Source organism: Hippocampus guttulatus, chromosome 4, assembly GCF_054856545.1.
Source record: "Hippocampus guttulatus isolate MCC_2025c chromosome 4, RoL_Hgut_1.0, whole genome shotgun sequence".
Taxonomy (NCBI): Eukaryota; Metazoa; Chordata; class Actinopteri; order Syngnathiformes; family Syngnathidae; genus Hippocampus; species Hippocampus guttulatus.
Genome location: NC_141264.1, coordinates 15,509,280 through 15,523,437, shown reverse-complemented (window position 1 = coordinate 15,523,437; position 14,158 = coordinate 15,509,280). Strand labels below are relative to the sequence as shown.

The 14,158-nt window shown below is 44.1% G+C and overlaps 1 protein-coding gene across 6 annotated transcripts in view; it reads left to right on the top strand.

Annotated features, from left to right (window-relative positions):
- The window catches only part of shank3a (SH3 and multiple ankyrin repeat domains 3a), a 194,398-nt gene that overhangs the window by 173,342 nt on the left and 6,898 nt on the right, over nt 1–14,158 (top strand). For all 6 annotated transcript variants that reach the window (XM_086109498.1, XM_086109496.1, XM_086109497.1 and 3 more), the window contains 8 exons: nt 329–453; nt 1,081–1,216; nt 3,283–3,363; nt 3,745–3,768; nt 4,302–4,429; nt 4,515–4,620; nt 5,541–6,067; nt 6,414–8,503. In XM_086109498.1, the coding sequence (XP_085965624.1) occupies nt 329–453; nt 1,081–1,216; nt 3,283–3,363; nt 3,745–3,768; nt 4,302–4,429; nt 4,515–4,620; nt 5,541–6,067; nt 6,414–8,503 (3,217 nt within the window). The remainder of the gene's footprint in view (nt 1–328; nt 454–1,080; nt 1,217–3,282; nt 3,364–3,744; nt 3,769–4,301; nt 4,430–4,514; nt 4,621–5,540; nt 6,068–6,413; nt 8,504–14,158) is intronic.

Below are 14,158 nucleotides of genomic sequence, written 5' to 3'. Positions count from 1 at the left end.
TCCACAAAGAAGTGTGTAATTATCTCAAAATATTCATTATAAACAAATACTCATTTTATAATTCTTAATTACAAGATATGAAGTGACTGGGAATCCGTCAGGTTTTCCATACACAACCCCCATGAAGTTCAAGTTGTGCAATCGGCGCACATCTCAAAAGGGGTGTGTCATATCCTATTCCTTTATATATCTGTAGAAATAATGTTGTGCGTACATTAGTAATGATGTCATAAGTGGCATTGATGTCAGTTGAAATCTGAGCTCAATCTCTTTTTGATGATGCCCAAATATCATCTTGATTGCTAAATCCTTTTATTTGTTTGCTTAGCCGAGACGCCCATCGAAGAGTTCACTCCGACCCCGGCTTTCCCCGCTTTGCAGTATCTGGAGTCTGTGGATGTGGAGGGGGTGGCCTGGAGGGCCGGACTGAGGACAGGAGACTTTCTTATTGAGGTAATCGCGAGCACATACAGAAATATTCATCTTTTTATATCTTGACTTTACGGTTGCATTTGTTCCATGGCCATACTCGCCCCTGAAAAGTAGAATCTCATTAGCAATGCCCTTTTTCTGTCAAAAATTTTCGCTTCACCACCAGTTGTTTAAGGGTTTATAACTACCACGATATTGATGCAAGCTTTGTGAAGTCATCGACAGTGTTTGATGTTATGTGTTAGCATCAAGCTCGCGAACTTTCATTAGACAAAGTAATGTGCTTTGGTTAAATACAAACTGCCTATTTGTGTAATTCCTTTTGTTCTCTGTTTAATTTTAGACTAAACTTGAAATTGGAGTGTCAGTTAGCAGCTTAAAGCAAGCACACTTGTCCTCTAATTTGAATAACTCTTGGCTGTCTGCCAAACTGCGCCACGTGTACAAGGAGCAGAGTAGACATGATCTGCTTCCTCTCAGCTCTTATTTACTTTCTTAGGACCTTTGGAAAAAGCTCACTGGTAAGGCATATTTTTAATTGCAACACAGAGTAAAAAAAACGTGTTGTAACTTGAAAACCTGATCAGTTAAATTGAGTTCATACTGTATCGAAATGGCAGCAACGATGACATGTGTGGCACCCATCAGGTGAACGGTGTGAACGTGGTGAAGGTTGGCCACAAGCAAGTCGTATCGTTGATCCGGCAAGGAGGCAACCGTCTGCTGATGAAGGTGGTGTCGGTCACGCGCAAGCCAGAGTCGGAGGAAGTTGTCCGCAAGAAAGGTAAATACCACTAAATATTGGAGAGGAAACACAAAATCCCTTCACACTGAAATTTGACGGGAGAGGACTGTGAAACGCTCCCTGTTAGGTTGCGCCATCAGTTACTTTTTTGTCTATAGGTGCCTTGTGATTGACTGGTGACGAGTCAAAGCAGTTAACCCTGCCTCTCACCCAAAGTCAGGTGTCAAAAAGACATTCCAACGAGAGCTGTTCGCAACTCTTGAAAATGGATGATTGGGGAGATGCTAATGCCAATGACTGTTAAGCAAAGCAATAATTCCTTCATTATCGACTATTACGATGTTCTCGGAAGCTCCTCAGATACGTTTTGAGACTTTCCTGTACACTCCTCTTGTACAGTCATGAAATGCACACAGCAACACACAAAGTGTTCTTGCACCTCTGCATCTATGATTCTCTTTGCCACTGTTGTCATGGCAACTACACGGCATGTTTGGAATTCAGCATTCCATTATAGCAACAGGCTCTCTCTACGTCTGGGACTGGTCTCTCTCTCTCTCTCTCTCCCTCTGTCTCTCTCTCTCTCTCTTTTTATTTATTGATTTTTCGAACCCTCCTCTATCTCCACTTCACCACGATCTACACACATGCAGAATCGGCGAAGACCAGGACTTCTGCACCATATGAAGGATAGTTGGATTTTATCATTTTTATTTATTTTTTTATTCACTGAAGGACGGCACTTTTTGTATGGATGGTGCAGTTTTTTGTTTTTTGTTTTTTTTCCCTCGGGTCTTAGTAAACTTCCTGCATTTAGGAACTATCTTGCACACCTGAGGTGCTTGAATATACTGTACATTTTAAAGTCAGCGAGATTGCAACCTTGCATGTTTGGAGATGGATTACAAAACTCCCAAAAGTGTGGAGGTGTGATGTCTGGTAGTGTCGTTCTCCTTAGCTGTTAAACCATTGTCCTTTCTCCATCTGTTAACGCAGATGTCGTATTGTTCTCCAAGGGCCTGATTTGCTCAAGGGCTGCGTATGCAAAAACAGGAGCAAATTTGATTGCCCACACCAATAGATGTGAAAGCTGATCATCTAACCAGGCGCACCCAGCATTTTAACTGACAAACAGACAGAATTGCTGCACAGTTGAATTTTACGTGCTATGTGAGAAGTTGATGCAAATAGTCTACGAATTTAGCATGTCCAATGTAATTGATCGAATTTGAGACAAGTTGTGGTGGCTTTTTGTGTGTTTTTAAATACAAAAGGCAAATGTGTGAAAGGCAAATGCAAACTGGCACCGTAAACATGGCTACGTTACCGCAACAATGGGCAAAATGAGAGGCACCGGGCACAATAGATCGTGGGCTGTTTTTGAAATGCCAGAAATAAAAATTGTTCTGACATATTGTCTACTCAGCAATGCAATTTTGAAGTGTCTGGGTGATCAAAGGGCTGATTTGAAGTAATTCAAAGAATGAGTCATGCCATATCACCTATGACAAAACTCCTTTCAACTTTGCCTTTCTGTGCATCCGGCTCATTTCAGCACAGGGCAGCAATTGGTGGCCTCCCACGGCAGTTTTTTGGGGTGTGCTGGTCCAAGTTTTAAATCAAAGAAAGTATGGCTTTTGTGTCGTTGCCGTCCTCCACAACATTTTTGGATCGATAGATTTCATTTCTGCCACTCAGTTTTAATTTAGTTTGCCTGTACCACTAACTCTTCCAATTTCATCACTTGGCACATTGTTTTGCACCAGTAGTACTCTCACAAATTTTTCATGGTGAAAACCAGCGGGGAAGGCACTCAAAGCCCGAAAGACAGTCGTGTTGATACGTTTCACTTCGCATCCATGGACTAAATTTTCCCTCGATGTGATGTTACGTTCGGGAGTGACCGAGAAAGAACACCTCCCGACTAATCAAGCCCGACGGCATGACGTCGGGCTTCCAGCATAGGACCTTGTCCAAATCGGATACGATGAAAACAAAGGCGACTTCGACATGGGCCGGCCATCTACGGGAAGCACGGAGGGCACTGAGCCGCAAAGCCAAAGACTTTCCATCACGGTCTTCAACGTCATGCCTTTCCTCCACAGCGCCGCCGCCTCCCAAAAGAGCCCCCAGCACCACGCTCACGCTGCGCTCCAAGTCCATGACGGCCGAACTGGAAGAATTGGGTGAGTTCTGGCATTTTTGGATGTATGCTCTCTATGGCAAGCCATATGCGCATTTGTTCAATATGCTTCATACGCACTATGATGCTATTTGTCCATACAGTAATGCAGTGCAGGTATGGAAAACACACCACGAGTCTTTTCACTAGAGTGTCCTAGTTTTTCTCTTATTGCGCTGAATTGTCTTACTAGTGAAGTCAAAGAGTGAACTAGTAGACGGACGTTAGGGTAGATATCACATATATTCTATAAATGCTCAAACGGCGTCCCAGACTCCTCTTGTTTTCTGCTTTTTTTTTTCCACTAACTTTGACAATAGTTACTTCTCTTGGCTTGTTCTTGTGCTTTTTCTCTCCTCTGCTGACGCTTTCATTGTCAACAAAGCTTCTGCTCGGAGGAGAAGAGGAGGTGAGTCTGAGGCAAGAGACTCAGATGTTTTCTCACTGCTCTCTCCATTTTGTGGGGCAAGGAAACATTGCCGATGTTGTGCGAAAAACATGTATGTCCATTTTTTACACTAATTTGGTGTTTGAGTGTCGGACATTCCATTAAAGTAGAATTTTTTTAAAAAAGGACAAAAATGGACATACATGGTTTTCTCAGGACATCGGCGATATTTAGTATATTTAAAATATTTAATATTTTAGTATAGTTGATTACAACTGAACTGTACTTAACAAATGTACTGTGCAGGATTTAAAACCACTGTAACACAGTTCGAATATTTCATTCAGTCATTCTGTCATATACCACTAGAGGGAGCCGGTGTACCACACTTGGCAAATCACCACATTACAAAATTCAATGCCACTCGTCATATCATCATTTGTATTCTCTATTGTATTTAGCAGTTTAAAAAGAAATGATGTGCCGGTTGTCTCCTCATGTGTCTCATTGCTTTCTTACCTGACTTAGTTCCGGCTCATTTGCCTTCTTAACAGAGAGACTCGACGAAATGTTGGCTTCCCAGGAGTCCATGTTGCGTTCTCATCCCCCGGAGGCAGATTACCGAGCAGCCACCGTCAAACAGCGGCCCACCAGCAGGAGAATAACACCAGCAGAGATCAGTGTGAGTGCACCTATTCAAAGATCAGCACCTCGTTATAAACACATCATGAATCACATTTCAATGTTTTGTTGGGGTCTGGCTGCAGTCACTGTTTGAACGACAAGGGATGACACTACATGGAGGTTTTCATCCAGCCATGGAGAGCGGTCATATGGCACTACCTAAGGGGATGTCCAGGACCAAGTCATTTGGTAAAACAATCACCTATCCTGTTACTGCTACTATCCATTACAACAGTGAATTCCCAACCACAAAAAGTGTTCCGTGACAAATCATGAGGTGTAGCGCAGGATATTATCATATTTCACTTAACTGGTCTGAAAATGATCAATCTTTATCTATTGTCGGTGACATACATTAACAGACAAAATGATGAAATTCTCTTCCAGTAGGCAGCAGGTGTATTTTAGCCCATCTATGGCATTTCGCATGACATGTTAACATTAAGCTAGCAGACTTTAGCTCAACAAAATAATATGGTTGGACTGAACATTTTGGTATTTAATTATGCAATGTTTAATTCTCTTTTTTGAGATGTTCTGTTCCGTTTGTGTCAAAGTTCGGATGGTTTCTAATAACCTCAACATCTATGCTGATTTTCCATTAGGCCATCAATTTCTTTTCTTATGGTTATCATTAAACCAGTGGACATTCATTCAACAAAATGTTCTGGTTTGGTTGTACACTTTGGTGTTTAAATATAATTTGTACAAATCTAAGTGCAGTACTGTATATTGTATTGTACACTCTTTTGTTTCATTTGTCGTGTTAAGCGGGAGCTCACAGCTGATTTGTGCGGCAGATTGCTTATACGGGGCCAGAGATGCATTTTATAAGTTGTAATCCTCCAAGTCTCACAAAAAAAGATTTTGCTGTGTGAGTCACTCACTTAATACATGTTTAATGAAGTGTTGAATAAGTCAAACGGAGATGTAAAAAGCCTTTAAAAAATGTGTTAAAAGGATAAATTGTTGACTGTGCAAGGTGACAGTTTCAGACATAGCAGGATTAAAGCGTGAAGTAGCCATGGACCTGCTGGGCTGTTTTAACAAAAGGTCTGTTTTCCTGATCTTACTGTAATCCTTGTCCTTAAATGTGGCGTGCCCTGCAGGTGCCACTGAGGAGGATCGTCTCTCTGCCCTGGAAGGTGAGCACCGCTTTCCCCGCAGTTCCTCCATGACAGACAGCCTCCGAGACCACCCGCAGCCTCATCCGATCCCACCTCCTCCACAAACAGCACCTCCTCCGCCTCCCTATTACCTGGACACGGGACCTCCCCCGGCTTTCTGCCCACCACCGCCCCCGTCGCGGACTCAGAGTCAGGGCCACGAACCAGGGGGACGCTCCAGTTTTAAGCCCTCCTCCCTGGACCTGCCCTACGAGGCAACTCATCGGCAGGCCGCCCAGATAGAGAGACAGAAGAAAGCCCGCTCCATGATTATCCTGCAGGACTCGTCCCATTTACCTGTGGAACCCACAGAAATTCCCCGGCCTTCTGCTGCCACTCCTCCGGAGCGAATAAAACGGAAGGGGCGGATTATTGACAACCCCTATGCCAATGTGGGTCAATTCAGCATTGGACTGTACACACCTACCAAGCCTCAGAGGAAGAAGAGCCCCCTGGTGAAGCAATTACAGGTAAGTGGTATTTGTTAGTTGAATTGGTGTCAAAGAGCCTCTCAATCGTTTTTCATGTTGCACGCTTGAAATCCAGGACCCAGAGAAATTTTCTACAGGGGGTTGTCGGTAGTTACTCAGGGATGATGTGAATGTGGCTGGTTGTCTGTCTCTGTCCAGTGGTACCTTGACAGCCTTTTTGCGTGTGTGTGTGTGTTTCTCGTGCAAAAATGTACTGCAATTATGACTTAACTACTTTGTTCGTTGTAGTAAACCGCATGTTGCAGGTGAGGTTGGAGGAAAGCAACTCTATTGTACTGTAAACCAACAACTGTTTGTGAAAAAAAAATCATCCTTGTTGTTCCAGGTGGAGGATGCACAAGAAAAAGCTAATTTGGCCTTAGCAGCTGCCCACTCACGAGAGAGCTCACCCTCAGGACGACCCCCGCACGGCCACTCGCGCACCAGCCGTGCAGACTACTACCAGCAGCAGCTGATGGCCGAGCGGGAGCGTTTGCGGGCCCAGGGCGAGGTCATGTTTCAGGGTAAGGGCCCCTTTGCCGCCGCCATTGCCGGAGCAGTGAAAGACCGTGAGCGTCGCCTGGAAGAGCGGCGGAGATCCACTGTCTTCCTTTCTGTCGGAACGATGGAGGGGACATCCTCCGCTGGAACGGAGGTCCCCTCTCTGACTCAGTCTCACTCCGTCGATGAGCGGATACTCAACAGAGAGCTCGGCCAGCTGCCACCTCCTGCCTTGGCCTTGAGCCCCTCACCTAGCGGGACCACCTTTATCCATCCGCTGACCGGAAAGCCCCTGGACCCCAACTCCCCTTTGGCTCTCGCGCTGGCCGCAAGGGAGAGGGCGCTGACCTCCCAGAGCCAATCTCCAACGAGCAGCCCAGAGCCACGGACTAAACAAGAGCGAGTGGGCCAAGGCGTAATATTCATTGACAGTCAGACCAAAGAGTCTCCTCATGGAGAAGGACCACCCACATCTCCTGCTTTTACATCTCAAAGCTCCAAGGGGTCCACTCCAGCTTCAGTGTTAGTCCCTCAGCCCACCAAACCTCCGTGGTCACCATCAAGTGTATCGTTCCACCAGGAGATGGAGGCTAGGATTGAGGAGAGGAAGGAGGAAAAGACGCGAGAAGATAAGAAGAGCATGTTGATCAGTATTATGGACACGTCGCAGCAGAAAACGGCAGGACTGATCATGGTCCATGCGACCAGTAATGGCCAAGCTGACAGCAGGGGTCCGGAGCAAGAACAGGCAACTCTCTCGACATCCAAAGAGCCAAGCAAGTCTCTCAGTCCACGGACTAAGTCCCCCAGTCCCACAGTCTCTTTGCCTCAGCTTCAGAGTCAGCGTGCTGCCAGTCCAGCTCTAGAGAAGGGTCTGATACAGGGAAGCTCGGAGGAGGACGCGGATCCATACACGGTGACGCTGCCTCCCGCCATGCTGTCCTCCAGTGACGAGGAAACACGTGAGGAGCTGCGTAGGATCGGTTTTGTACCACCACCTGATGAGTTCGCTAACGGGCTGCTAGCACAGGCTCAAGCAAAGGGTATTTTACTCTCCCCAACCAAACCTTCTGTCCCCTCACCCACCACCCCGCCAACATCCACTCCCCAAACCCTCTCAACGCCGATTACCCCAACTGTCACCCCCAACCAGCTTCAGCCTCCATCACAGCTCCCACCTCCCCCCGGCGCTCCGATCAGTGCAGCAGCTGTCTCAGGGAAACCCTCGGACCCCCTGGAGCCCCCACCAGTGGGCGAGTCCGGCTCTGCAGCCGATTCAGGCGTGGAGGAGGCCGACACGCGCAGCTCCAGCGAGCGGGAGAGAGACCACCACCTCGAGACCACCAGCACTGTCTCCACGGTTTCCAGCATGTCCACCCTGTCCTCAGAAAGCGGCGAACCAGCCGACACACACACCACACACACTTCCTATGCCGACGGGCAGACTTTTGTGCTCGACAAGCCGCCAGTGCCTCCGAAGCCCCGAATCAAGTCCCACTTAGGAGGCAGTAAAGGCCCCGTCACCTTCAGGGACCCTCTGCTGAAGCAGAGTTCTGACAGTGAGCTGCTATCCCAGCAACAAGCTGCGGCCCTGGCTGCGGCGCTGGCCGGAGGAGCCGGGCTGCCCCTCGGCGGATCGGCCTCCGTGACAGGACTCGCACCCACCAAGCCGCGCTACCTCTTCCAGCGGCGGTCCAAGCTATGGGGGGACCCGGTGGAGCCCCGCGGGCAAGGAGTTGGCCTCGGTCTTGGAAGTCTGGGCAACCTCGGCGGGCCGGGACTAGGGCTGGGTGCTGATGAAGGAGCCAAACCCTCTGTGATGGGGGAGCTCAGTTCACGACTACAGCAGCTCAATAAAGACACGCGGTCATTGGGGGAGGAACCGCTGGGGGCATCACTCGACCCTGGGAGGAAGTCTCCTGTAGCAGGTGCCAGGTAAGAGGACAGATAAACTTTGGAAATCCATTTTAAAAAGTGGAGCGTCCGTTGCTTCATAGTTAAACACGTTTGCAATAAATCAAGCTCAGAGCGGTTCTTCCAACAATTACTGTTGGTATATGTTTGAGTGTTGCGGGGAATGCCTGAGAGAACAACAAAGTGCTTTTTATTTCTGCAGATGTGAGGACACTGGAGAGAGTAAACCCTAAGGTTGTAGACGCTAGGGTAAACGTTTTTGCTTTTTAAAAACACCGTTTCCTTACCAGCTTGTCAACTAATCCTGCTGGAGACTATTCCCTTATACACACTCATTTGTACATTGTTTGTTTCCTTTTGTTTAATACTGTATTTCCTCACATCGCGGCCTCCACGCTAACCGATGCCAGTGAATTGTCAGTTGTGTCGTCCACAAACCGAAGCCGATTTACATTATGAAGAACAATTGACATTAGGCTTCAAACAGGAAGTGGCCACTGAGTTTAGCATGTCAGAGAGTATCATCAGCGGGTTGCAAAAGAAATAAAGAGAGACTGGAAGAGGCACAGAAAGGAATATAAGTGCACGTCTGTGGACATTTCCCTGTATCAAGCACCTGTGATCAATATTGCCATTCAGCTTCTTGTTGAAGAACAGCAAAGTGTCCAGACAGCACTGAAATATTGACCAGTTGAACATTCAAAAGTTTTCCGAAGGACAAATTACGTTGACTTGTGTACGTTATCGTACATTTTTGATTCATCCTCAAATTTAGCTGAAATCCCAAATTTTCATGGGAGTCGTGTATTGAGGGATTGGTCTAACAAAAAGAAAGAAAATGAATGTGTTGTTTACGGTTTGGGGTTTAAATATGATTGAGAATACAGATCAGGCGAGTAATTGAACGACCACGGCTGCTATGTGAAGAAATAAGGTACACAAGTTACTTTGTTTGCATCACTTGATTACGTCTCTTAACTAGGATTTGGATCCCTCCATGCTTTTGACCAGTTATTTAGCTTTATTACTGAAATTGTGCGGAGAAGTACCGCAACAACGGCATTCTTGTTTCTATAGTGACAGAAACGAGTTTAACAACACATCCAAATTAAGCATAGTGTTATCAGTGATGCAAACAAAGAAACTGGCCCTCAGGTGTTAGTGTGTGTACACCTGAGGGCTTCTCACCACACACACACACACACACACACACACACACACTGTGACCTACAGGATTCCCACCCCCCCCCCCCTCTCTTTTTCCCGTGCTCCACCCAAAGTCGTAGTTCAAATAATACATCGAGTGATACATCTACAGCTCCCTAGCTTGTCACTGCCAAACACAAGATAGGAGCAGCAGCTGTCTCATCACTGCCACCCTTCTGACACTACTATCAGTAATAACCTCCAAGGATGTATCTTCAGATGTATTTGAACATGTCTGAATTAATGGTGTGTCGTGTCTCTGCTGAAAAGCCGTCTCACAGTCTTTGCATCGACTACCAGATCGAACTTTGACCATGTCAAAATGGCATACCATCGAGCTCCGATTTAAACAACGCAGGAGTTCCCACTGTGGTTTTAAGGTTTCATCACCAACATAGAACATCTGGGCAAAAATATTTTCAAATGTCGTTGGAGTCATCTCAGAATTGTTCAGATGTTGTCACATCATCATGATCTCATTTAAAATCCAATATGAACTCAGTCATCCGTTTTATTGTAATCTGGAAAAAAAAGTCAAATGAAGCTCGGTTAATAAAGAGGTTTCGCCATTGGTTCAAAATCATAAGTGTCGAGTTCCCCTCTTTATGTCTCTGTAAACACATAACCGGACCCAGAATCGTTGCGTACTTGCAACCGATTAACACTTTTGGATGAAAGGAGAAATGTCTTTAACAACCAAGAAGAGTCCAGTTGGCTCGATTGAACTTTTTGGAAGAAATGAGTAATTCAAAAGGCAATTTATTTCTTGAAAGAATAATAAAGCTCCAAATGGCAGTGCAGTAAACCAAAACGGCTTACTCCCTGTCTAATTTCAGGCACGGATACTTGAGAATTTTTGGTCTTGTTATGAGAGACCCATCTACCCATTTTCATGTGCTATAGTAAAAGTGATGTTGTGGACAAAATGTTATTTATTTATTTGTTTAATTTCCAAGGGAGGCTACTTTTGGGGCCGTCATGTTATAAAAGGCATCCAATCACAAAACAATCTCAATGGGCGTCACAGGCCCACAGATGACAAATTTCTGCCAGGTTCCCCTGGTCTAAAAGTTTAGAGAATATGTCCGATTAAGTTAAATTTCTAGAGCAGGGGTATCAAACTCATTTATGTCACGGGCCACATTCTAGTTGCCATTTTTCCCTTGGAGGGCCATTATGACTGTGAAACCACATAAAGAAGTCAAGAATAATCGTTTCTTCAACTCTTTAAGTGACTAATGAGGGGTTTGGTAACAAGAAAATGCTGACAAAAGCTCTCACTTATTACATATGATCATAAAATGATGTGGCGGGCAAGATTTGGCCCCCGGCCTTGAGTTTGACACCTGTGCTCTTGAGGTGATTTAAGACCCGACACCAACCGAGCGACTTGGCCTAACGCGACTAACCTGGACCTCTGCGAGCAAATTAGTTACCGACAGAGATGCAAAAACATTACACTGTATGCAATAGTGTATGTATACTCTGTTGGTATGGCATGGTGTCAGCTCGTTGAATCTTGATTCGGACCCGGAAACTTTTTAGATTGACTCTTTGTTTCAAATTCAATTCAAATTCAAATTTCGAGTTGCAATAATGTACTCTAGATGTTCGGCCACTTTTGAAAACTAGTTGCAGAACCTACATACTGCGCAACAGTTGAGTTCAGTTCAGTCACGTTTGGCCGTACCACTAATATATATTACTGGATACTATTGTTATTATATGATTATCATGAAAACCTGATGTGCTTAAGAAAGAAAAAAAACAAGGTCAGATTTGAAATCAGCACAAAAAAAATAATCTGGACATGTTTACTGTACTTGCATCGCTGATTAAAAAGTGTCGTCATAAAAATATTTGACCAGCGGAACTACGAGGTCAAGGTCATAGTGCATTTTAGCTTCATCTTGGAAATTTCACAAAAGTTTGTCAATAGTGTAATGAGCAAATATGACGCTGTTGTGACTGGAAGCAGCAGTGGAGAGGACCGGCTTGTGACAAAGACCCATCATGCGCACCATTACTTCCTCTTCGGTCCTCACTCGCCATGTGTCTCTTCCCTTCTTCCACATACGCATCCACCTCCATGCTTTTGGGTCACATTCAGTTTGTCTGTCCCTGATTGCCCACGCTCGCGCACACGAAAAACACATCTAGGGTGAAGACAGACATACGAGTAGTCCTGATAGAAATTGTCAAGTGTACAAGTACGACACAAGGACAAACGCCTTGGGACAATCCCTCATTTTCTTTTATTCATTTCAGCTTGAATGGAACAAGAGAAATCACAAAAGCATCCATAAAAGTCAAGGGACGTGTGTCCTTCCCCCAACCCCCTTGTGTGTATATCTGTGTGTCTTTCTTTGTGCAGTTGTTTGAGATGGTGAACCGTGTGCTCATTTCTCTCTCATGTGGCCCCGCAAGTCAGACCGATTGGTGCTCAAACCGACTCTGCTGTCATTGTCATGTTTCCTCAACATACTGCATACACCTGCGCACAATCATATGGTATTGATTGTACGGTAGAGCACTGTACTTTTAACATACTATGGGTCTGCAAACGTTTGTGCTTAAGAGCAATGTTAGATTTTTTTTTTTCCAATTGACAGATGGGCCAAGTTATTGGGAAATGAGGTTTATTTTTTTCATGGACAGTAAATTTTCATTGTAAAATAATTTAATCAGCGTGTGCATTATTTAACTATCAACCAATTACTTAAATGCATGTTCTACTGGTATTACTGATGTTTGTCATTGTAACATTAAGAATAATCAATTCACCAGTTATTTAATTGTATACTGATAAAAAAGTATTGTTGGTTGTCCATAATAGATTTGCGAAACCAAAAGTTGAGACAGATGAGGAATTTATGTGTATATAGGTAATTTATGGAAAAATATGTTTGAAATATAAGAAAAAATCATTCTATGTATTTGATTATTTATAATTCATTAAGTTATAGTAAAGCAACCAATGATTTAAAAATGAATGGAAAATGCTGCATGCACTGTATACGTAAACTTTCTTATTTAATCTACATATTTTTTATTTTGGAGAAAGCCAAGAACTAGTTATTTCATTAAATGCATGAATTAAAAAAAATAAGTATAAAACAGCTTATTTTGATGATCAAATATTTGTATTTCGAGAATGAAATGAAATGAAATGACACCTACTTTAGACATATGTAGGATTTCTTTTTTAATTTTATAGCATAATGTATTCTCATTTTTTATTGTTTTATTGTTTATAGCACTCTAACACCGTGTTGACAAAAATTTAAAAAACAAGTTCTTTTACAAATAGGTTTCATCGTATTAGAATGAATCAATAAACCGATTACCTAATGAGATGCATGAAAGACAAGAATGAAAAATTAATGAATCCATGTAAAAGTAAGCTGATTTTGATAATAGTAATGTACTCTCAAGTTTACATTTTATTATTAACCCATTCATGCACCCTTTAACCTGATAACATGGCCGGCTGCCCGCGATAGTAACCGCTGTCCCTGAAAAGGTTAATATCTGATTCGATATATTTAACTCTAATTCATTGACATACTGTAAATGCAAACATTTTAATACAAAAACATCTACAGTAAATGTATAAATGTAATAAATATCACAGGACTCTTCATAAGCATAAAAACTACAGCCACTCTTAACATACACACACACACACCTCTAGCATAGCATGTCAAAGACAGCAGACGAGGTGTCCCGAGGCCGATGACATATCTGCTTAGCGGGCCGCGTCCCATGCGAGTGATGCTAACATTCTCTCCCATTGCTCTCTCTTTGCTCGCCTTGCATGTTCCACCCCTGCTGCTCTGATCTGATTGGTCTAGAACTGACTGTGCACCCAGGAGGGCAGGACCACTGTGTAAGTGCGCATGGAGCTCATCTCATGTCCGTCGGCTCCCTGATCTTATTTTTTTGTATGTTTGTTTTTGTATTGAGGGGGAGGGGGAGGGGTCTAAGTGAACACCTTGTAGCAGTGTTTCCCAACCCGATTGAGCCAGAGCACGTATTTTATTCGACAAAACTCAACAGGACGCCACTGTACAAAAAATTCATAAAAAGTATAAACACCTGTACACGGAAATGATGATGTTCTCGTGTCTGAGTGTGAAATCTGGGCTAGTTTAGTTGATCACAAACTATAATTCTGTTGTATGAAGGTCAACAGGTGGATACACATTGTAACTTCTGCCTTCTGGTGAAAGACGATCTCATTGCTCTGTCTGTCATCACACGTCGTTGACATAGATAGATGAACAAAGGCAGATTATTTGGCGCAAATAAGCGAAACCGGATAATGTCCTGTGTCACACCCGATGATCACGTTAATGGCACAGGAGTTGGGAATCACTGCCTTGTAGTACACATCTCACCCATACTGTTGCCAGCCAATGAAAAAGATGTATCCTCCAGTAAATTGCAGACAACTTTTATCTGCGCTTC